The sequence below is a fragment of the Syngnathus floridae genome, chromosome 14, assembly GCF_059516105.1.
Source record: "Syngnathus floridae isolate MCC-2025c chromosome 14, RoL_Sflo_1.0, whole genome shotgun sequence".
NCBI lineage: Eukaryota > Metazoa > Chordata > Actinopteri > Syngnathiformes > Syngnathidae > Syngnathus > Syngnathus floridae.
This window is the reverse complement of record NC_142426.1, coordinates 10,280,667-10,303,200: the sequence shown is the minus strand read 5'-3', so window position 1 is coordinate 10,303,200 and position 22,534 is coordinate 10,280,667. Positions and strand designations below refer to the sequence as shown.

Genomic DNA, 22,534 nt, shown 5'->3' with positions numbered 1-22,534 from the left:
AAACAGGGCCTTGGCTCAGTGACAATGAGCTGCCAGACAGACGAGAGCGTGCAGGAGCTCTCCCCTTGCTAGGATTTGAAGGACGTGAGGAGCTTTGAAACAGACTAAATACAGTACATCAAAACATTCCTTGTATTCTGATTTTCTTCTATTATGTTTCTCTGCCTCTCGATCTTTTTCTCACTCGTTCCTCAGTTTCTCCCCAAACACCATCTCATTTCCTCTTTGAGATGTGTGTATTACTTCACTCCAGGCAACTTGTCTGTGGGCTAAGTGTGAGCATGTGTACTGAGAAAGTGTGCGTGCAGACTGAGAAAAGCATATGCAGTGTCTTGGTCATCTAATGATAGTAAATCCCCATGTGGTGTAAATGTTTAATGGAATAAATCATTTTTTCATGACTCATTAACATCTCTCTTTTGATAAAATCACCTTGTTATTAATATGGAATTATATTCCCACCTATTTGTGGGAATGGTACATTAAAAGACCATTTTGAAGTAATTTCTGAATTGCTAAAATGAACCCAAATTACTGTAATGTATCTTGCTAAATGGCATGAGCAATTTGCAAATACACCAATGATCCCAAGGATCATGTCCTCATTGTTGATACTTTTACTTTCATTATCCTCATTTTTAACACAATTGAATAAATCTAGAGTTACATGAAAATTAACTGATCTGAGTCTTGAGAATCTGCCAATGGATGCCAAAGCCAACACAGGTAATTTGGTCATTATTAAATTCAAATTAAATATTCAGACTCTGCATCTGAAAATTTCAATCTCTCAATCCCTCAATTTCAAAAGGCCACCAGGGAAAAAAAGAAGGAATTGAAGATTCTAAGGACCCATGACAGACAAAGGCACAGACTAATCCCTGATGGCACCTCTTCTTATGCATCAATTTGGATTTGCTCTCGGATCGTCGTGTGTTTTCTAGACTTGTGTGGATTTTTTCGCCAAATACTCCAGCTTTCTCCCACATTCCAAAACCTTAGGTACAGCATGTATTCAAGTATGAATGGTTGTGCCATGTGATTCAATGATCGTTACCATTTTTGGAACAATCTCAATCACAAAAAGGAGGGATTATCTTACATATATGTGGTGTCAGGTTCCAGACAACGGACGATCATGCTGACCGAGGAGGACAGCAGGTTTGGAATGTCTCCTAACATCACACACGGAGACCTGGCGCCAGACAAGATATCATCCACGAAGCTCAGGAGCGTTTCTGAAGCACAGAGACAAACGTGATTTAAACAATACTAAAGTTTTTGTCAAATAATTTCAGTTCTTGTGGCAGTAATTGATACAGGGGTCATATAAAAGTTGTGTCATGATAAGTCAAACTGTTTTAAATTAATTTTTAATTATATCTGACATGGCACGGGGCCCCACTGGTTAGTACGTCCGCCTCACAGTGCAGAGGTTGTGGGTTTGATTCCTGCACCGGCCTTCCTGTGTGGAGTTTGCATGTTCTCCACGTATTTATGAGAGTTCCCTCCTCCCACATTCCCAAAAACATGCACGGTAGGCCGACAGACCACTCCAAATTGTCAATAGGTGTGATTGTGAGTGTCAATGCTTGTTCCTTGTGATTGCCTGGCAACCAATTCAGATTCAGCAGGGATAGGCTTCGGCACGCCCGCGGCTCCGTGAGGAAATGCGGTTCAGAAAATGGATGGTTGGATCATATCTGACATCATTCTCCTCTGTAAATCAATCTTTAGTGAGCATATTAGACAAATCATTACGGTAAACATAACTATTGAACCAATCAGAGGATGGCAAAATGCCGACACCAGTTTGAGCCAAAGGCTTCAACTGTGTGTGTTTGTGTGTGAGTGTGTGTGTGTGCACCCATGGGCGTATCTGCGTGTGTGTTCAATAGCAGCACTCTGGATTCTGAAGGCCTTGGGCATATTACATTTACCTGGCAACACATAAAAGTTGAAATGTGATTGGACAAAAATGAATTTGACACATGAACTTTTGTTTGGCTTTCTCAAGGCACTGATCGATCGCAACTGGGCTGTTCTGACATTTCGCCTCTCGAAAAGCCTTCATCAGTTCATTCAACAACACTTGCTTAGGACTGCACAAACTTGAGTTTGTGTGGAAAATGCAACTATTTATGCCACAAAGTGTTGAGAGGAGAAACAAACAAACAGAGCAGTCCACTTGCAATGGGCTCAATGTCCTAATGAATAAGAATAACCACAAGCACATTTTCTCTGGCTCATTTGAAATATTGCCAATCACAACATATGCCTTCATTTCTGTCAGTCTGAAGTAGCTGAACAACAGTGAGCAGCTCAATGAAACAATATGAGGAACCCCACTGTGCACTGTCATACCGAGATGAAAGCTTCATGTGGGTGGTCAGAGGAACACAATGCAGAGCACAGTGTGCTTCAATCAAAGAAGACCTGTAATACAGTGAACACAATGTGCTGCCATGGCATTTATAGGCGAACCTCAACACCAGGGGAATAAAAATCATAAAGAGAAACAAAAACATTTCTCTAGTTGCAGAAATAATGCTATTGAAACTTGCACAACATTTTATAGTTGGTTTCTTGTCATGCTCTTGATTCTATATAAACAGTGGGTAGATACATCCGATTGTTCAAGATTCATAATTTATGGAGATTCTCATCTAAATAAAAACTGAATGCATTTCAACACAATAAATCCAAGTGTGTGGTCTCTTTCTTTTGTGTACACATAGTCAGTGTGAATAACAAGACTAAACCGCAGATTGACAAATGAGCCTGATAGAAAAGTTCTTGGTTTTTATTCTAGCATCATCAAATTACTCTACAATACAGCAACCATTATGATTCCCAAATTATAATACTATAAAGAGAGTACATGGCCAAACTGTCCTAATTTGGATCAGCACCAAACGGTAACGGACATGCATAATCTATGCCTGCATTTTGGTATTGAGATAAATACTGTTCCATATTTGGGACATATGAAATATTTGGCCAAATGGTAAATGTGTATGTTCTCAACTTTTATTTACATGTGTAAAGCACTTTGGTCAACAGGAATAAGCCAATTCCTTCTAATAGTAAAAATGCAATCTGTGATGTTAGACATTTTCTTCTTCAGTAATAGCAAAGACAAAAACACATGCACGTCTCCCGGACTGTAGATGCATTTCAATTGCCTCGATGGGTTACAATTACGAGTCCTTGGGTTCCTTGAAGGTACTATAAAATTGTAACATAAACTTATTGGCAAGACAAACAAGAATGTTCAAAACATAGTGAACTATATTTTCCGTCATTTGGTGTAACATGCTGCTTTAGCCACAATGTGAGAAATATGACCCTTTATTTAGTTTTGCACTGCAAGCCCAGGAGCTTATCCAAAGACGACACTGGAAGACTCATTTGGGAAATGAAAAGTTTGTCTATTTAGAAAAAGTGCCGAAATCTCCAAGAGACAGACTGGATTTTTATCTCTGATCGCAACTGATTGGGCATCAATGCTTCGGTCTGGGGGATAAATGTAGTCATAAAAGTATGATATTAAACTGATTTTTCAAATTTATTGCTATAGGCATAGACGCACCGATTCTTTTGTACAGCCAGCGAGCCACTTATCATGCCCAACAGTTTTATGGTTCTAACAGCGATTAGAAGTGATGACTGAAGTTAAAATATATTGAATAACGTACAACCGAGTCCTAAACTAATTTTATTTTATGACTGAGAATATTTATTCAACTGTAAGCAGTCATTTAAAAGAAAAATGGCTTTTTCTTTACAACCACCTGTTGTGAGGAATGAAAGGTTCTCTACAGAGGGCAAGCAAATGAGAACGGGTTGAAGGAAACTGAAGCTTATGAAAGTTAGCCTCTAAAACTAGTTAGCCCACAAATGTGCTATAAGAACACAATCTGAATTGTCAGGTAAGCGTAATATTTCTTTCAGGCTAGTATTTAGTGGAAAAACTTTGTTTTTTTTATGCAAAGGGCAAGAAACATACAGATAACATGCAGTTGAAACGCTGTTTTACTTGTCCTTCAGCTGGAGATGTTTACCCCTTGCATTCTTCAAGTCTGATTGGTTGGAAAATCAAGGATTGCCAAGAGACTGATTTATGGAAGTTATGGGATCTCTCACCTTTTGAAGTTGTGCCTGCTTTTGTCAGTTCAGTTGTGCAGGCCTGGACAGGCGGTGTGTGTGCGTGTGTGTGTGTGAGTGTGTGTGTGTGTGTGTGTGTGTGCACCCATGTTGACCCTTCAAGTCAATCTGTTTTTCCCTGCTTTTAAACGGAAAGGAGGTGTGCTTTGAAGATAAATCTGTTTTTGCAGTGGAATCTGTATTCATAAGAAGCATTCATACGATTGTTCGATATGGAAAACAGAAAGTAGCAAATGCCAAGTTAAGGGGGGAAATTGGAAAGGGGGATTGAAAATTCCAAACAGAAAAATTAAAAGTGGTTATAAGCGCTGTTTATTCAAGGTCAAGAAAATTTGTTGATTTTAAAAGGATTTCCCTACTAAGTTGTGGATTAGCTCATGTCAACAGACAAATTGAAGCACATCTTTCCTGATTGTGTGGGCAGGGCACTTTCTGGATAGGAAGGTTCTATTAAAAGACACGAACCTTTTAGCTTATGAAGAAATCCGCATTGTCACATGGTTTGCACTGAATTCAATAAAAAATAATGCTAAGGCAGACACGTTGATTTGATGAGCTGATTAAAAAAAGGGGCAGGAGAAAAAAACAACTCGTACATACATGCACACAAACATAAATGGAAATGGCAGCTCAGTTCTTTGTTAAATAACATCTGGAATTTGTCGTCTACCTTTCTTATATTGTTAAAGGAAGGAAGTGATGGGAGGGTGGGAGTTCAAGTTGATATAAAAGACATATTTCATAAAGCAATGGAATGATGCTCGTTTGTAAATTCTGTTTGATATGTGAGCTGTTGACCTTCCACTTCACTGCACCATAAATCAAACTTTTTTTTACACTGAGAAGGGCAATAATATGTTCTATAATTTGATAAAATTACACTGGACCAATTGATAACAGTTGTTGCCATACCTGTTTTTTTTTTGCATTTGATTTATATATAGTGAAGAAGTCATTTGTGTTTTCTCCTTTTGTTCTCTCCACATTTCAATACCTCCCTTTCCCTTTTTTGTTTGTCTCACATATGTACTCCTCTGATATGAGCATTTCAAAGTGTGTCTGAAGTGTTTCGGCTACCCCCATCAATTGCAAGTGAAATTATACAGATGAGGGAGCTCTTGCCGGATTTTGCATAACAAGTGAAACACAACCCAAACAGTTATGATCCAAAACACGCAGCTGTCCAACACTGAATGAAGCTTTAAGCTATTTCATGACTGGTCACAGCCAACAGTTTTGCAATGAAACTTCAAAACATCCTGTTTTCAGACAGTGTAGTGTGTATTTTATCATAATTTAACCAGTAGTTTTAGTGGTGTCAAAATGGGAATAAAAAAAAAAAGTCTATGCTTAAAGGGACATTTGAGTGAGCTGAGCATTGACGCTTATTTTATAGGTTTATTTGTAAAAATTATGTCAACACTAAACATGATTTTTTTTTGTAACTCATCCACTGCATCTTCCCTAATTGTTATTCCCATTTTAGTCATTTTATTTTATATTTAGTTTAGTGGAATCAGTTTTGACTGATGACTAATTGTACAGTATATTGTATAATTTTATTTTTTCTACCCTACATTAATAACGCCTTGAAGGTCAACGAGTGAGAGAATATAGTTTTGAGGAAACGAACATATGGTAAGCAACAGAGAGGTTAGAAAGAGGGGAAACTAAATCAAAAACATGCCAGCATTTACAACTTTTGAGAAATCAATGGGACAGGAGGACCAGGAGATTAGAGGAACCTTGAGAGGAGCATAAAAAGCACAAAAGAATGAAACACAGCAAAGGAGAACTTGAGGAGAAATGTCCATTGGTTTATGTAAGTGTGATATTCCGAGATGAAACACAGCTGAAATCAAAACCATACTGCTCAGTGTGCTTTCAGGCCTTTTCAGACTTGCCTGTCTTTGATTTTTTTTTTTGCTCTGTCTATCACCCCATTCCTTGGTGGTCTGTTCACCCGCTCGCTTTCCTCTTTGAGCATCCACACAACCGGACACCTTTGCCTCTATGTTCACATCAGGGTGTGTTCACCAAAAGTAATCAATCATCTCCTACAGCAGAGCTCGCTGCATAATGCATTGAATGCAAGCGCAGATAAAATGACGTAAAATGAGAGGCACAAAAAGGTTTCAAAAAGTTCAACTGACAGCAAACTACCCATGCTTGAACATTTATGAATCTGTGGAATCAATTGACAACGTTGTGTACTATAGTATGGCGACAAAAATAAAAAAATATATTATTGTACGTATTGCTGACTTTATCTTTGTCCCACACACAAAAAAAAATAAATACAGTAAAATAGTTTCGGTCAAAGGAAAAAAAAAAAAAACATGAATCCTTAATATTGTTACTAATGACTACCATCTTGTGGATTTCTTAAAAACTACAACACCCTGGGGTATTTCCAAACCTTTTTTTAAAAAAAAAAAAAAATCCCATCACACCACCAAACAAAAATGTTACCAAACATATGGATATTGAAATAATGATTATATTGTCTCATTTGATTATTGACTGTGAAATATGGCCTGTTGAACATAAAAAATACACCCCAAAAAGTTTGCATTTATTTCCCTGTAAAACTGCAACAGCTAGTCTGGAGAAAGTTGAACTAAGTAGGTCTCAGAATGCGAACTGTTCTAAGTATAAATAAATACCTGTCTCAACTTTCGAGTGGTCAGTCCTCTCAGTCACCTTCTCCTGGCTAATGAGGTAATCAATGATCCGCACACCAATTGGTGGTTCTGTGTGGTTCCATTCCATGATGAGCAATGAGCTACTCGGCTCATAAGTGTAAGACAGTTTCAGCCTGGAAACGAGTAAAAATCATGAGCATGACTTCTTGGTGAAACACAATAGCTCAAAAAAAGAACACTCAGTGAAAGCCGACAGGAACGATACATTATTCCAACTTTGCTCCTGCAGCTTAAAATGACTTTCTTTCCACAGTTCTCAACTTACTTGAAATACATAAATTCATTTGACCCTTACATCATGTTCCGGTCAAATTTGACGGTTTCAAAATTGTAGATGATTTGTTCAGGCTGATGTAAGATGTGACTCCACAAAATCATATTGATTCGCATACAATTTGATGAGTTTCATTCTAATTATGTACATTCTTAATGTCACACATCACAAATGATTGACCGTTAGATATGACTGGAGGAATCAATAATTTTCTGTGGTGTAAAAATTGACATGAGGTACTGACACCCTCATTTGTCACTCTTAAACACAGTTCAGTTGGTGTCAGTACCATGGCAGGTCAACATATAATAAAAGATAATAGTCTGATCATTTAATAGTACTTTGACTTATAGTTTAAAATTGTTTACTATGTATTGATTGCATACATTGGTTGAGGAAGAGGTGCACAAGTGGGGAGTCCATCTGCACCAAAGGCACTGGAATCACACCGACACCAGTCATCAATCACGTCACCCCTCCCTGAACACCACAGCATGCTCATCATTGCCTCTTGAAGAGCCTGTGAAAAGGCAAAGATGATTGGGAAGTTGAATTTTATACAAATTATTGATATTGTTGGGTAGTAAGTATAGAATGCAAGTAATACACTGAATATTATCACAACATTTTTTTATTTTTCAAGGATTTGCAGACTGCATTGCTCTTATTTTGATGAAATAGATTTTTATAATATGCCTCATCATGACAACTATATGCAGCAAAGTAATATTTTTTTTTCAATTTTTAATTTTTATATGTTTTTTAATTACTTTTTATATATTTTTTTACAATATATTTTTTAATTAAAACGTAATGAGAATTCCTTCAATCGTTTCTGGTTTAAAATCTCCATTCAAATGCTAATCTTGAGAAAAGTACAGTCATGTCTTACTATTTAATATGCTTTTTAAATTCAAATGTCACTTAGGCACATTCATTCATTCTAAAACATCACAACAACCGTCACTTTAACCATGGATTGTAAATCCCTTCACAGAGGTTCTCTTGAAAGATTCATGATGGTGACACGGCCCTTTTTTAAATTCAATAGAAATATATTTTATGCATTTATTCTTCCTCCTGCACAACACCAACAACCTCCAGTTAACCTTTGTCAATACCAGTATGCCGACACCCCAGGAGCATACGTTGCACTATCATGACATTTACTTTTGCTGGCGTATCGACCTAAAATATTGATGTTGTCGGAACACAAAAACAAAGCTCGGTGTGATGTTGGTTGAGTAAACTCTGATGCTCAAGAAGAAAGTTTCCGGAACATATTTCAGAATGGGATTTTGAGAGTTGAAGGACAACTCATCAATGTATTAATCTTATAATTGGTGGAAATGTTAAGAGTTTTTTTTTTTTTTAGTTCCCCTTTTTTTACTGGGAGAAACTTGACGTTGATGCTTTTACTGATCGGAGTGACACAGATTAGCTTTCAGCTACAGCTTTCACTCTGGCGCACATGAATGAGCTGAACGAGAAGCAGCAAGGGAAAGACCAGTCAGTGCATGAAATGTACACAAATGACAGGACCGTCAAAACTACGCGAGATTAATTCTCTAGACAAGTGTCAAGAAATTTGTTCGTTTCGTCACACTGGACTGAAAGAGGCCTCTGGACATGTTTGAAAATAAATAAATAAATAAATAAACTGAAATCACTGCCAGACTTCTTCTGCTGTCCCTCTGTGATTTTGGAAAAATGTCACTTGGCTGGTGACATGTCCTTTCACACAAGTGTACTTGACATTTTTGTTTACCAATAATATTTGAATCAAATGTGCTCCGTCTGTTTCTCAGCTGCACAAACATATTTAATATTCCTACTGAGGAATTAATTAGGGCCTATTCTCCTCTTTGGTGAGGATCCAGATACACCTTAAAAACAATCTTCAACGCACCTGATATGTCTCATTGTTGGACACCAATTCATAGATGGGAGCTGCCTTGGTGATTTGCAATAGCACAGGCTCGGACTGCTGTCGTCCTTGAGCCGCCCTTGGACTCATATGGCAGAGATGGCAAGAACGAGGGCACTGGCCCTGGCTGGTGCAATCCATCCGGACACCGGCTGCCATCCGCTTGGCTCCTGCGTCCAGCAAACTGGCAATATATGCAGGGTAGGTCAAAGTCCTAGGCTCCTTGTCATGCTCCTCTGATTCCTCAGAGGGTGAGTTACCTAAATAGACACAATGAATAAAGTTAATCAGCTGGAGTATAGCTACATGAGGCTTCAAAAATGTCTTTGTTTATAATGACATTGGTAAAAACATTTTGAACCGCTGAGTAATGCTGATTCATTGATTTGCTAATATTTTCAACTAGCCCCTCAAACCCCCAAACTATCGACTAGAGAGATACAGTCAATGGTTACCAGATTTTTGGAATGAGGCAAGAAACATTGGGAATTAATAAAGCTGAACTGACAGAAAATGTCTGTCTTTTATAGTCGCTTGGCAAATCTCCAAAGCATTAATGCACTTCTGCATTTACTGCACTGCTCCCATTTGGAAACTTTTAGCTCATCTACATCACATGAAGAATGGTGAAGTGGTACTGTGAAAATTTGGGCGTAATAAAGCGCCATTCAGTTCCTGCAAGGAAATAATTTGGACGAAGAAAGTGAATCATGTCTTCTAAACAAGGAAATAGAAAACCTTAATTGGAATTTTATATTTTCAACACATCTAACTTAAGCCCCAGGCTATGTAGCCTTGGGTGTGAATGATGTAATTGACATTAAGGTCAACCAAAAAGTTTTCTTCAAGAATAAAAACCAAATCATATATTATTTATATATATACATATAGTTTTCATTTCTTTCACTTTTTGATAAATGTAATAATCTAGATTTCATAATGTACAATGAAAAACTGTTTGCTTTTATTCCGGAAAATTTTATTTGTTATTCCCAAGATTATTTCTGATATCGCTTTGTCTCGAAGGTGGAATTTCTGGAGGCAGAAGTAAAACAGCTTTGACCGCATACTGTTTTGCATACATTGTCATTATTCTAAATACAGGCTCGGAAAATTGCTTGGTTGTATTTAAACACATAATGTTTAATTGATGGAATACAACTTCAGTTTTAGAGCCAATGAAACAACTTTATAAGAATGAGAGTTTTCCTTAACTCGTGCATTTATTGTTCTTTGCACAACACTTTACCTTCAAAGAAAGATATTTTTTCCTAGGATTTCTCGAAACTCACTGAAATAAAAATGACCACATTATGAGCGTTTGAAAAGCTTATTTAAGTGAATCCATTTCAACCAGCATCAAATGGAGCTCTTTTTCATATAACCACTGGGGGGCATTAATATGACATTTTTAAACTGAGCAGACTGCATACAGTGGTTAGAGCACCTTTATTACTAGAGCCAAATAATCATGCAAAAAAGACCTTTTGATGTTTCCCACACAGGAGTTCCAACCATATAAAATAGAAATTCATGCCAAAGCCACATTTGTTTGCATCAGTGTGTGCGTGTGCACTCTTGTGTCATGCAATGTCTCAGTGTGCATGCATCCTGAATGAGCCTGTCCTTGACCAGATAAACATGCAGACAATGGACCTTGCAATGAGGCCACTGGGACCGCTTGACGTATACATTCTCACCAGTCAGATGGCTGTGTCGGTAAATGGGGTCTGATTGAGGGTGAGTGGCATCAAGAATCCAGCTCACATGTAGTGTGTTGATTTGCATTGGCATAATATTGCATGTGTTAGTGCACTCTGACTTATGAATAGTCCACAACATATACAAGGACTCCAGAGACAAACAGAAGTGAGGTACAAAAGGCCACAGGTTTTTGGCTAAGCAAAAATAAGTTTTAATCAACAAACCAACCGACCGACCAACAAACCAAAAATAAGTTAACCAACCAACCAACCAACCAACCAACCAACCAACCAACCAACCAACCAACCAACCAACCAACCAACCAACCAACCAACCAACCAACCAACCAACCAACCAACCAACCAACCAACCAACCAACCAACCAACCAACCAACCAACCAACCAACCAACCAACCAACCAACCAACCAGTAGTTGCAGTCAATCACCAGATGAGGAAACTAAGGCATAACTTGTCCAAAACGAAGACGACTGTTTTGACAACCAAAAGTCAGCCACCCCTTTGAATCTGGAAAAACTCCAGTCGCTCTCTTAAAGGTACATGTCCCTGGTGAATATCTCTCATGAGGGTCACCAAATGCCAACAATAATAAAAGAAGAATGTGGAATGTCTCAAAGTTAGCTGCATGCATGCAAGTTCTATTCTCCCTCCCTCTAAACGTTCCTCACTGGGTTTGTCGAGTGTCAACAAAGAAATGCTTGCCGACAGATATGTATTGTTGTTAACGATGCGTACACTTGTACGCCAATTAGGAATGCCCAAATTCATTTATAATTAGGTCCTATGGGTAATTCAAAACAATAGAGCAAGTTGGAAGTAAACCACAATGACAAAGCAGATTGTGGTCAACTTTGGCGGTTTAAATTTCAAGTTCTTCAGGATTATTTTTGCTTCGGCGCCATTGTAGAGACAGTGTATAGAGTAAGTGAATCATCTATATGCTAACTGCTATCACACTAGTTTTTTTTTTTTTTAAAGCTATGATGCAGGCATTAAATCCTGGCATGTGGGTGGAACGCTCACTTTTAATAATCTTTAAGTCAGCAATTTTATTTTTCTTTGTACACACAGCCTTTATGTCTGAACAGCCTTTGATTCATTCATTTGCCTTATGCTGGAGCAGAGGTTTATAAAGATATCTGACCAACAGGCACTTTTGTTAAAGCCTACTGACACCCAACATAAAAGCTGCAGCGGCAGCAGAAAATGGATCGCTTCTTCAAACTAGAATGGCACTCAGTCAAGCGCATACCTTCGCCAAGGTCCAACAGTCCCCTTTAATTCAATCAATAAACTAGCCATCACTGCTTAATCATAATTTCAAATCACCGGATCTGTAACAATGCAGCATCTCAGAAGCACGCAGTAACAGATTTTGCATGACCATTCGTGACTCAGGGGGATCATTCACTCTTGTTTATGCCATAAAATCCACTTCCTATATATATATATATTTTTTTTTTTTCTGTATTGGAAGAGATTGACTATCTATCTATGCTGACACCGAGACGTAGACTTCTATTTGATGAAACGCATGAACTCAAACAGGAAACTAACCAAAAGTGATAAAATAAGCCTTTTATTTTGGTCCGCTGAGTTCCTCTCAAAGGAATGCAGGGTATATGCTTCAGGCAGCAGATAAGCAGCTCTGTAGCTGATAAAGCAATGGTCCTCCATTTCTGTTGGCGTAATGGTTAAGATTAAGCATCTAGTCATTGTGGTTAATAATATGATATATTTTCTACCACAGAAGCAAAAGTGAGGAAAGTAATTTATGATAACGTCTGGCAACTAATCTTCTCTAAACTGCAGGACACCAACCATGGGGCATTGTTTTCTGTGTGCGTTTGTGTGAGTGTACGTGGATGTGCGTGAGTGTCCAATATTATGTGTCATGGAATTTGGGGCTTTTCTAGACATTCCTGTATCTGGTGGATGGCACATCTCTGATGGTGCTAAGAGCTTTTCTGATTCACATAATAGCTCTCCATTCATTCCTTCTTCCCACACACTCCAATAAGAGAGAACACCAGTTCATCTATCGCACAGACTTGAGTCATATCTCCTATTTGCACAATGCTTTCACATTGCATTGGATAGGGAAGAGAGAAAAAACAGAGTGAGAAGAGATCAGTAGACATGCAACCTTCCACTTTTGAAAAGGATAAAAGCCTTTTTTTTTTGCCAGCAAAAGGCTTCTTTCTTGTCTTATGCATTCATGTCTGTTTCCATTGCTCTTCAGATCAGATGCAGTTTTTTTCAGAAACGAAATGACCAAGTATCGTTGTGCATAATGTCTAAGATGGTGATTCAAAAATCCTAAAGTTCCTTTCTCTGTGGTTTCTTCAGTACATATTCAGGTGGGTGTATTTTTTCTTGTAACTTCAGTTGGATTTTATGCCACTAGGTGCTGCTAGTGCTTCACTGGGTTGGCAGCAGCCTTTGGACCAAATCCACGTGCATGTTCAACTCAGCAAACTGAAGCAAGGAAAAACACACTAACCTTTTGATTGTGTTTGGCCTGAGTTGAACATTATATGGTTATGGAATGTAATCATGAGCCCCTGCTGTTGCCCGAATGTCAGAAATCAAAGCAGCCAGCAGCTTAGTAAATTGGAAAGCAGTGAGATGAGAAATTTGTATTTAAAATGCCTAGATTTGGAGGGATAATGTCTGTGGAGGAGGAAAATGAAAAAATAATTACTACCAATAAAAAGGAACCCGTGTACGAAACAGATAAACAATATGTGTATGTTGCGTGCTTGTGCATGATGCATTGTGAACCTGCAAAATGATATACCGAGCAGCTCTTTTTGTGACTGACAAATATTTTATGGGCAACTCTCCAGTGTCGGTAATCCTGTTTAACATTTTATGTTTTTATAGGTCTACTGGAGGTGTCAGTTTTTTTCACATAGCAGTTATTCAGATAGTTCAAAAACGCCCACAGCTTTTAAATGACTCTTGTACTTACTCTAATCATTATATGAAGTGTGACATGGTTTGCCATAGTTGTCATACGATGTTTCAATAGTTTCACGGTAATGATCATGATAATTTGATTGGCCATGTCCCTCAAATTATAAAGTGCATCAGGAGTACGGCGGACCGAACCCCCTGATATGGGGTTATTCCTGTTCAACTGGTGTCGGAGGTTTGTCCGCATTGTGAAGGTCAGATTGCACCAAGTTGATTCTTTGTCACACATTCATAACATTTATGGACAGAATTTCTAGGTGAAGCGAAGGCATTCGGGGATTCCAGTTTGGTGGCCTCTGTCCTGCAGCTTTGCGTTTTGCAGATGATATGGTTATGTTTACTTTAGCAAGCCATGAGCTCCAACTTGTGGTCCGACTACAGAGGAATCACAATCCTCAGCCTCCCTGGTAATTCAGGGGTGCTGGAGGGGAGGGTCCGTCAGGAGGTCGAATCTCGGATTCAGGAGGAGCAGTGTGGTTTTCGTCCGGCCGTGGAACAGCGGACCAGCTCTATACCCTCAGCAGGATCCTCGAGGGTGCATGGGAGTTCGCTCAACCAGTCCACATGTGTTTTGTGGACTTGGAGAAGGCGTTCGACTGTGTCCCTTGGGAAGTTCTGTGGAGGGTGCTTCGGGAGCACGGGGTGCCGAACCAACTGATAAGGGCGGTTTGGTCCCTGTATCATTGATGCCAGACTTTGGTCCGCATTTCCGGCAGTAAGTTGGATTCGTTCCCAGTGAGGGTTCACCTGGATGCCTCCTGGACGCCTCTCTGGGGAGGTGTTCCCGGCATGTCCCACCGGCAGGAGATCCCGTGGACGACCCAGGACACGCTGGAGAGACTATGTCTCTCAGCTGGCCTGGGAACGCCTTGGGATACCCCGGGATGAGATGGACAAAGTGGCTGGGGAGAGGGAAGTCTTGGAGTCCCTCTTAAAGCTGCTGCCCCCACAACCTGACCCCGGATAAGCGGAAGAAGATGGATAGATGGATGGATGGATGGATGGATGGATGGATGGAGCTCCAACTTTCACTGGTTTGTAGCCAAGTGTGAAGCGGTTGAGATAAAAATCAGGTTAGGATTGAGAGTCTACCTGAAGTGATTGAGTTCAAGTTGGACGATTTCATCTCAGGGTCTTCTTGACAAGGAAGGGGAAGATAGAGCAGGAGATCAACGGGTGGGTCGATGCATCATCTGCAGCAATGCAGACTGTATCTGTCATGAAGCAAGAGCTGAGCCGGAAGGTGGAACTCTTGATTTGCGGCTCGATCTACGTATCTTCCTACCCTCACCTGTTCATGAACTGTGGGTGAGCTGTGTCTGAAATAATGAGACCTTGGATACAAGCAGCTAACAAGAATATCCACCTGAGTGTATCCGGCTTTTCCTTTACAGATAGGGTGAGATGCTTGGTCATCCTGGAGGAACTCCAAGTCTTATGCAGGAGAGGAGCCAGATGAGGTGGCTTGGGCATTTGGTTAGGACCAGTAATGTAAGTGGAGGCAGGTGAGGCTGAGCCTCACCTGACATTGAAAGGAAAATTAAATATATAATTAAAAAAAAAAGTATATTAGTGTTTTTTTATTTGTACTACTTTTGGCATATGAACTAAATACATACATGGGTTTGTATGAAAAAAAATCTCAAGAACTTAACCTGTGCAATGTCAAACAGCAGAGAAAGGGGCGATGTCCGAGGCTTGCAGTTCTCCAGCCTCACTGTAAAGGGCATGATTCATTAGCAGCAGGCCTCAAGGCAAAATGCTCAGCCAAAAAGGTGCTGCAAGTTATTGGGTCAAGTTCAGCCCTCGATCATTTGTTGTTTTTTCCCACTTGCCTGGCCTGACTAATGGCGGATTACATTTTGAAACTTAAACCATTTTATAAATTGGATTTTTGATCAAAGCAGGAGGTAATGAATAAAAACCAACGTTGGGTCTAAACGGGTTGATACTACCACTCAAGCAGAGTGGTACAAACAAAAAGATTGGTTGGATATCCAGAAGAATTTGCAAAGAAGTCTCGTTAAACATGAGCAGTTGACTATTCATGTTCAATGCCAGGTCACGCTAAAGATTTGGGATTGGGTGATATTTGTGTTTAACGATTGGTCCAAATATGCTCATTCGCTAGACTAAGTTTAATTTAGTCATCATATTCAGTCCCCCCTACACGACCTTGAGTCGTCACTGTAACAAATTCCATTTTCACTATTTTCCCGGTAGTATACACAGTTAGAGGTGAGATGCTGTAATGATTGATTCTTGTGGTATTTTGACAAAGGTATGCCAGAAACATCAGATACTAAAAAAATAAAAAAAGGTAATATGAAAAAATAAAGAAAAGTACTCAAAATATTTGTCCTGTACGGCTACATTTCTCCTGTCATAAGAATATGACACATCTGAATACAAATGACATCACTGCATACAAACCACATAAAACCATTTTCTGAACCACTTTATCCTCATGAGTGTCGCGGGCGTGCTGGAGTATTCCCCAGCATGATTTAAGAAAAAAAAAAAAAGAGCTTTATGCGTGTTTGAGTAAAATTGACAAAGGCAGTTACAGAATTACTGTACTTGTTTCTGTAAAAGTGAAAACATTTTAGAAATAACTGTTTTGCCATTGACGTGTGTGTGTGCGTATGTATATAGATAGTGCTGCCAGAATTACTTTATTTTCACAACAGTGTACTGACGCTCAGCCCAGGCGTGCAACACATCCCGTCTCGCTCACTCTGATCTCTCCTTGCATGCCTACATGTGAGTGGCCTGCTTTTCCGTGTGATGTGCAACAAACATAAAAATAAAATAAACAAAAATAGATACAGTAAAGCAGAAGGTAAACCAGAAGCCCCCTTGCTGAATTAAGGAAAACAAATTTTCAATGGTTACATTCCACACCGGATTTAAATGAATCTTATGAATTAATTTTGAGAATCTAAAGGTGTGAATGGTTTGTCTGGTTGTGCCATGTGATTGGCTGCTGACCAGTTCAGGGTGTGCCCTGATTGTTGCCTGGTGTCAGCTCATGCCCAATTGCAGCCCTGGTGAGGATAAGAAAATAGAAAATCAATGGATGGTTGACATTGGTTTTGAGGACATTTCTTAGAATAATAAAAGGAGGAAAAGGGTGCTGCAACAACGTGGGAAAAGTAAGACCCTCAAAACCGCAAATATGAGCAATTTTTGCCAAGATCATTTTTTGCCTCATTCGCAGAATAGTAATGATTTGCACCCTGCAGTGGCCTCCTGAGATGGGACTCAAAATTTAAAAACCCCTGGCCAAGAAATTACCCCGTTTCCGTTTGAGTTGAAGATACGATGTGATCGTTAAAAGCTGTTCTTGCATCAGTTTCGTACTTTGCACAGGCACAGTGGTACATGTGATGCACTCTGTCTGAGGTTTACATCATGGACTTTCATATTACTGATGAACAATTCGGGGCTCATGGCTGAAGCCAGGGGTTAGTCATCTTATGTTGCCACAGTGGTGAAATCACAGTGTGTGTTTTACTCTAGGATATCTAGGAATATTTTGGTTAGCCACTACATATTTTGTATATAAATTTCCCACTTTTAACTATTTTTAAACTTTGGCTATGAGTGAGGTAATCTCAAAAAGTGTAAATTTACAATTTTTGTAGATGGATTAAGCAGAGCTGAGTAACAAACAGGCCTTAATTTGTCAAACCAATTAAAAGTTAGGAATATTTGCACCAAAATAACCACCCTGGAGCTGTTTGCTCATAACGCCAGGCCACTGTAATTAGCCCCCAGCAGAGTGCCAATAAAGCCGATTAGACCTGCTTTTGAGACATGGATTTTAAGATCTGTTTTGACATGTGACACGGAGGGGGGGGGGGTCCATATTCATGATTAACAAGTTAAAAGAGTGCATATAGTTTGATACTTTTGAGTCGTAATTACACCCCATAACCTTGCTTTCTGGTATACTTTACAAAGTTTCACATTCAGCCTATCAAAATAAAACCCTTGACTCAGCCTCATCCTGCTGAATCCAATCCACTTGCCAAGCATGCAGATATTATCACGGAGATATCTCGCAATATCTGACAAGCTCAGTAAGCCTTGATAGGCGCTTTATGTTTAAAGCAGTATTTGAAGCATGGTGGGCTCTGAAGACATGCTTTGTCTGCTGAAGAAGGCTGCTGACCACTGCCTCAGCAACCCCCAGAGATGCAGTTCCCATTAGGTGCCACTAGTATCAACCAAGCTCTAACGTTAAAACATTCTTCAATGGCTTTGTCCCACATTACACAACACACATTAGGTTAATTAAATATTATTTCCCATAGGAGTATGAATTGTTGGTCGTGAATATGTGTGAGTGGCTGGGAACTAGTCCAGGGTGTACTCCTTTGACCAAAGTCAGCTGGGATAGGTTCCAGCTCACCCACAACCCTAATGAAGAAAAGTGTTCTAAAAATAGATGGAAGTGTTTGCAAGAGAGAGGCTTGTTCATTTGCAGACCACTGTCAGATTCCCACACTCCCGTACACACACTATGACTTCCCTTGTGGGACTGTTAAATGATTCAATTGAATCATCTAGAAAGAAACGAGACATTCGTTAGAGAATTCTCTCGAGGCCTATTTACAGCACAGTCATAATGGAATACATAAATATTCACATTTATAGTGCCGCCATAAAGGATGAGTCAACCACAGCACACCCAACACTAAATTAAAGATAATTCCCCACCCACCTAGCCACAACAATAATGGCCGTTCACTTGTCTACGTGAATCAAATCAATAAACGAAAGAGGTATATTTGCTACCGTATACCATTTTGAGTACACATGTAAAACATTTCTAATGAAGATTCTCATCGAAAGACAATTAATGATGTCAAATTGACAATATAGTTGACTTTGTAGAATGGAACCTTGGTTCACAAGATCTGAGTGATTGTGACGCAATTTCTTCCCTATTAAAATGAACCAAGGCTCGCTTTGCAGAAAACTGGCAAGGAGCAGTAGGTGGGGACTGACCTCAGCAACACAGTACAATATGCATTTGTAGATTCAAATAAAAATAGTCGAGTGAATATGTTGTTGCAAATTGAAAGTGTTTCTTTATTATGCTGCTTCTGGGGGCCACACATGCAGTATAGCAAGTGAGAGGGACATTATAAGCTTCAACAACCAAGCCCAAAATGTCAACTGTGACCACCAAAAAACATCATATAAAACAAACAGTACATTTTGTGAGCCCCTAATAAAAAAACCAAATGAACCAAAATAAAGGAGAGTGCTTGTGGTTGTCAAAAAGCATCTCTAGGTCAGAAGGACCATTATCAGTCAAGTTATGCGACTGCCCTGAAAAGTCAGCGGCAGCAAAAAAAGCCTTCTTTAACTGATGACCTTCTCTTTGTGCTCCAAAATTTATGCCCTGGCATTTAATACAAGAAATAAAATTTTACATTCTGTTTTATGTCCCTCATATACATTTCATGTGCACTTTTTTCAATATAGGAGGAATCTGACTTTATGCTACATATGCAGAATGTTTTCCCCGTGGCATTATCCACAGCATGTTAATTTACAAATAACCGCTGCTCTTACACAAGGATTTCCGCAAAATAAATGCAATATTGAGACATGGGAAATATGCACATTTATAGGATTTGTTTTACTTTAATAATGCTTCACAGAGCAATATACAACTCTTAAGTTCCTTAAAGAAAAAAAATCGAGGAGAATGTTTCCTTCCTTGAGAGTAAACTTTGACTGACAACATATTTATGCTGATTATATTTTTGCAGGCAGATTACTTCAACATAGCCTGAAGGTCTTTGCTCGATTTTTGATTAAAAAACAGTTGCAGTCCTCCCAATCTTAGTACCACTTGAGTGCTATCACCTTGGACATGCTTACCATAGTGAATCCTCCAGAAATTGCTCCCCTTCAGGCTTTGAGGATATTCGCTGAATTTTTTGAGGAAAACACACACACACACGTACACACAGACACACACACACAGGGGAAAAAAAATGACACTGAAAGATAAGGACTGTAAAAGGTCGTTTACGCCAGGGGATTTTTTTTTTTTAACAGATAAAGATCAAGTTGCGCATCTCAGGCTGTTGGTAATAAGATACAAGATGGTTGTAGTGGGACTTGTCTGCCAAAAATCTATAGAAAATGCCATTTGTTTTGTCCTGCCAAGTGGGAGTTACACTGAGGACTTGACAGCACATTTTCTGGCACACACACACATGCATGCACACACACACACACACACACACACACGCTTGTCAAAAAAACAACAACACCTGGTTCTAGTTTCTCTGGGACCTGCCAGCCCGGTGCTCAAATATTATCATCTGAAAGCTTGCCTCCATTTTATAATCTACATATATTTCTCGCTCACTGTTATTCTGCCGTGGGTAAGCAGGTGCGTTTAGGGCTCGGTCCATATCTCTGTGAATGAGACTGGCAGCTGGCATTTTCCTCACACTGAGATTACACAGCGACCGCAGGGGAGAAAAAGTTTTAGGAGAGAGTAACTTTTATCGGACACAGCACTGACCTTCATTGTGGAGTGCTAAACCATTTGCCTCACCCAAACAAGCTGAGGAAATGGAGGATGAAAAGCGGAAACTGGGCATGATCCATTCTAGAGTATTGGTCATAATAAGACTACTGTACCTCTTTAATCACTGAAAATAATATAAACTGAAATAATTATTAACTATTTAGCTAATGTTCAACTAACTTTCTTTAAATTTTGATTTTATGATTGATTTTATTTATGCCACTCTCATACGCATAATAAAGGTTTAATCCGTTCACGTAAATTTGGATAACAAACTGTTTTCAGACATTAAGTGATAACAGAATGTGACAATGCAAGCCAGGAAACAACATTACAATGCTTGTCTCTTTCCTTCTATGACATAGTCAGTCTGATAGTATGCGGAAAAGCAGTTCCCGTCCCTAAATAAAATGTTCCTAATGTCGTCACAAAGAAACCCATTACATTTTTGTAGGGCTGAGGTCTGCTGGCTGGATGATTGGTCGACAAGCCCTTGTCCGACAAAATTCGTATTGGTTGAGCAATCACTAATGTCAGTTTTGCAGGATGACTTCGGCTTTGCTCATTTCTACAAATTATAATTTCGATTGACGCAACATGTGGGGTCTTACTGACATTAAATGGGAGCTTCTATGCGGGAAAAGCCATTATCACGCCTCTTGAAATAAATTGTGCTCATACCTTGGAGACTTATGAAAGAGAAACATAAGGGAAACTTTACGCAGATTGCTTATTTTGTCATTATCTCAAAATTGAACCTTGAAGACGTTAATCGTGAAATTTTCAGAGGTTGAAGTGGACATCAGTAAAGATGTCATTTTGGTGCCAAATAATTGCAATTTGTGGACATTAGCAATGAATGTACAATGGTTTTGAGATATCTGCTGAGCTATCTTGGGCAGACTTCTGAGCGAAAACTACAAATGCGATATATTATTAAAATCCGTACATGATCTACCATTAGCTCGCGGTTAGAAAGTATCTCAGAACTCACAACAGGTGGTATGAGTCAAATTATGTACAAGTATGAAGAGAAGCAAAATAAAGAGCCAGACAGACAACGAAAACATTCAATTATTGTACTATGCGTCGTCTAACTGTGAAAAAAAAATTACTGCAGCAATGGGGAGAACAGCTTTAATCCACAATGTGCTGAAATCACTTCTCATTACTGAGGCTCAGCAGCAGAGGCTTGCTGAGGGCTGTTGACATGCTATAGGGTTTAACATAAAAATCTCAAACTGTGTAGGCATAATCAAAGCAATGAGAAAACACTGCTCCCCAAGGAGTCTACTTTTACTGCAGTTATCCTCCAACAACTCTGCTCTCCTGACACCTTTCTACAAATTTGGAGAAATGGTTTTGCAGTGTGTCACTGTTCATTTTTGCCAAGGGTGTGATGTGTTTCTCAGATTTAATAGTTTCATATAAAAATTCATTTAATGACTTGGGTGTATGTACCACGAATGTATTAAATTTGTTTTGAACTTATGTTCTTATCGTTGCTCTGGTGAAAAGCAAAACAAAAAACATTAATAAAAAAAAATGAAGCTGTTTTCAAATGTGCAAATATATTCGCCCAACAAAACCTGCCATTAGTCACAGTTTTGTTGATCGGGCATACAATTAAGCAACTTCCGAGGAGACCTGATTTTTATTTATTATGGCAGCTTTGGAGAATCTTAAAGTTCTTTACCTCGGAGTCCCTCAACAGAAGGTGCACAACCTCATGTGGGCCCTGCCGCTGCAAATCAGTGCAGATGTACAAGATAGTAATCACAATTTTAGAGCATCTATTCTATTTAGGATGCATGGATAACATACATGAAAGAAGGGTAATGAAGCACAGAGAGAAATTAAGTATTTAAGAAATACATTAATAGTGCAAGACAGAGATGACATTAAATGAGTGCAGCAAGGTAGGAAAATGACCATCGATTAGTCCTGTAACCCAAGACTCACTTAAAAATACTTATCTTAAAAATATCCATGTTAATTTTTTTCCTCAATTACAGTTTTTCACAAATGCTAAAACACTAAAGCCAAATTTTCAAAGGCCTGAACCAATTTTTCAAACCAAAAATGTTTTTCCTACACCATGTCCGAGTTCATCGCATGAGGAAACCACGATAGAGTCCACCTTAATCTGAGCAGATTCTGTGGCCACCATTATCAGTGCGTTCCGAGAATAGAACA

At 39.1% G+C, this 22,534-nt stretch overlaps 1 protein-coding gene across 5 annotated transcripts in view; it reads right to left on the bottom strand.

Annotated features, from left to right (window-relative positions):
* astn1 (astrotactin 1) overlaps window positions 1–22,534 on the bottom strand; it is a 128,004-nt gene that overhangs the window by 7,222 nt on the left and 98,248 nt on the right. For all 5 annotated transcript variants that reach the window (XM_088396277.1, XM_088396279.1, XM_088396278.1 and 2 more), the window contains 4 exons: window positions 9,056–9,333; window positions 7,533–7,666; window positions 6,834–6,985; window positions 1,103–1,238 (listed from right to left, as the gene is read on the bottom strand). In XM_088396277.1, the coding sequence (XP_088252403.1) occupies window positions 1,103–1,238; window positions 6,834–6,985; window positions 7,533–7,666; window positions 9,056–9,333 (700 nt within the window). The remainder of the gene's footprint in view (window positions 1–1,102; window positions 1,239–6,833; window positions 6,986–7,532; window positions 7,667–9,055; window positions 9,334–22,534) is intronic.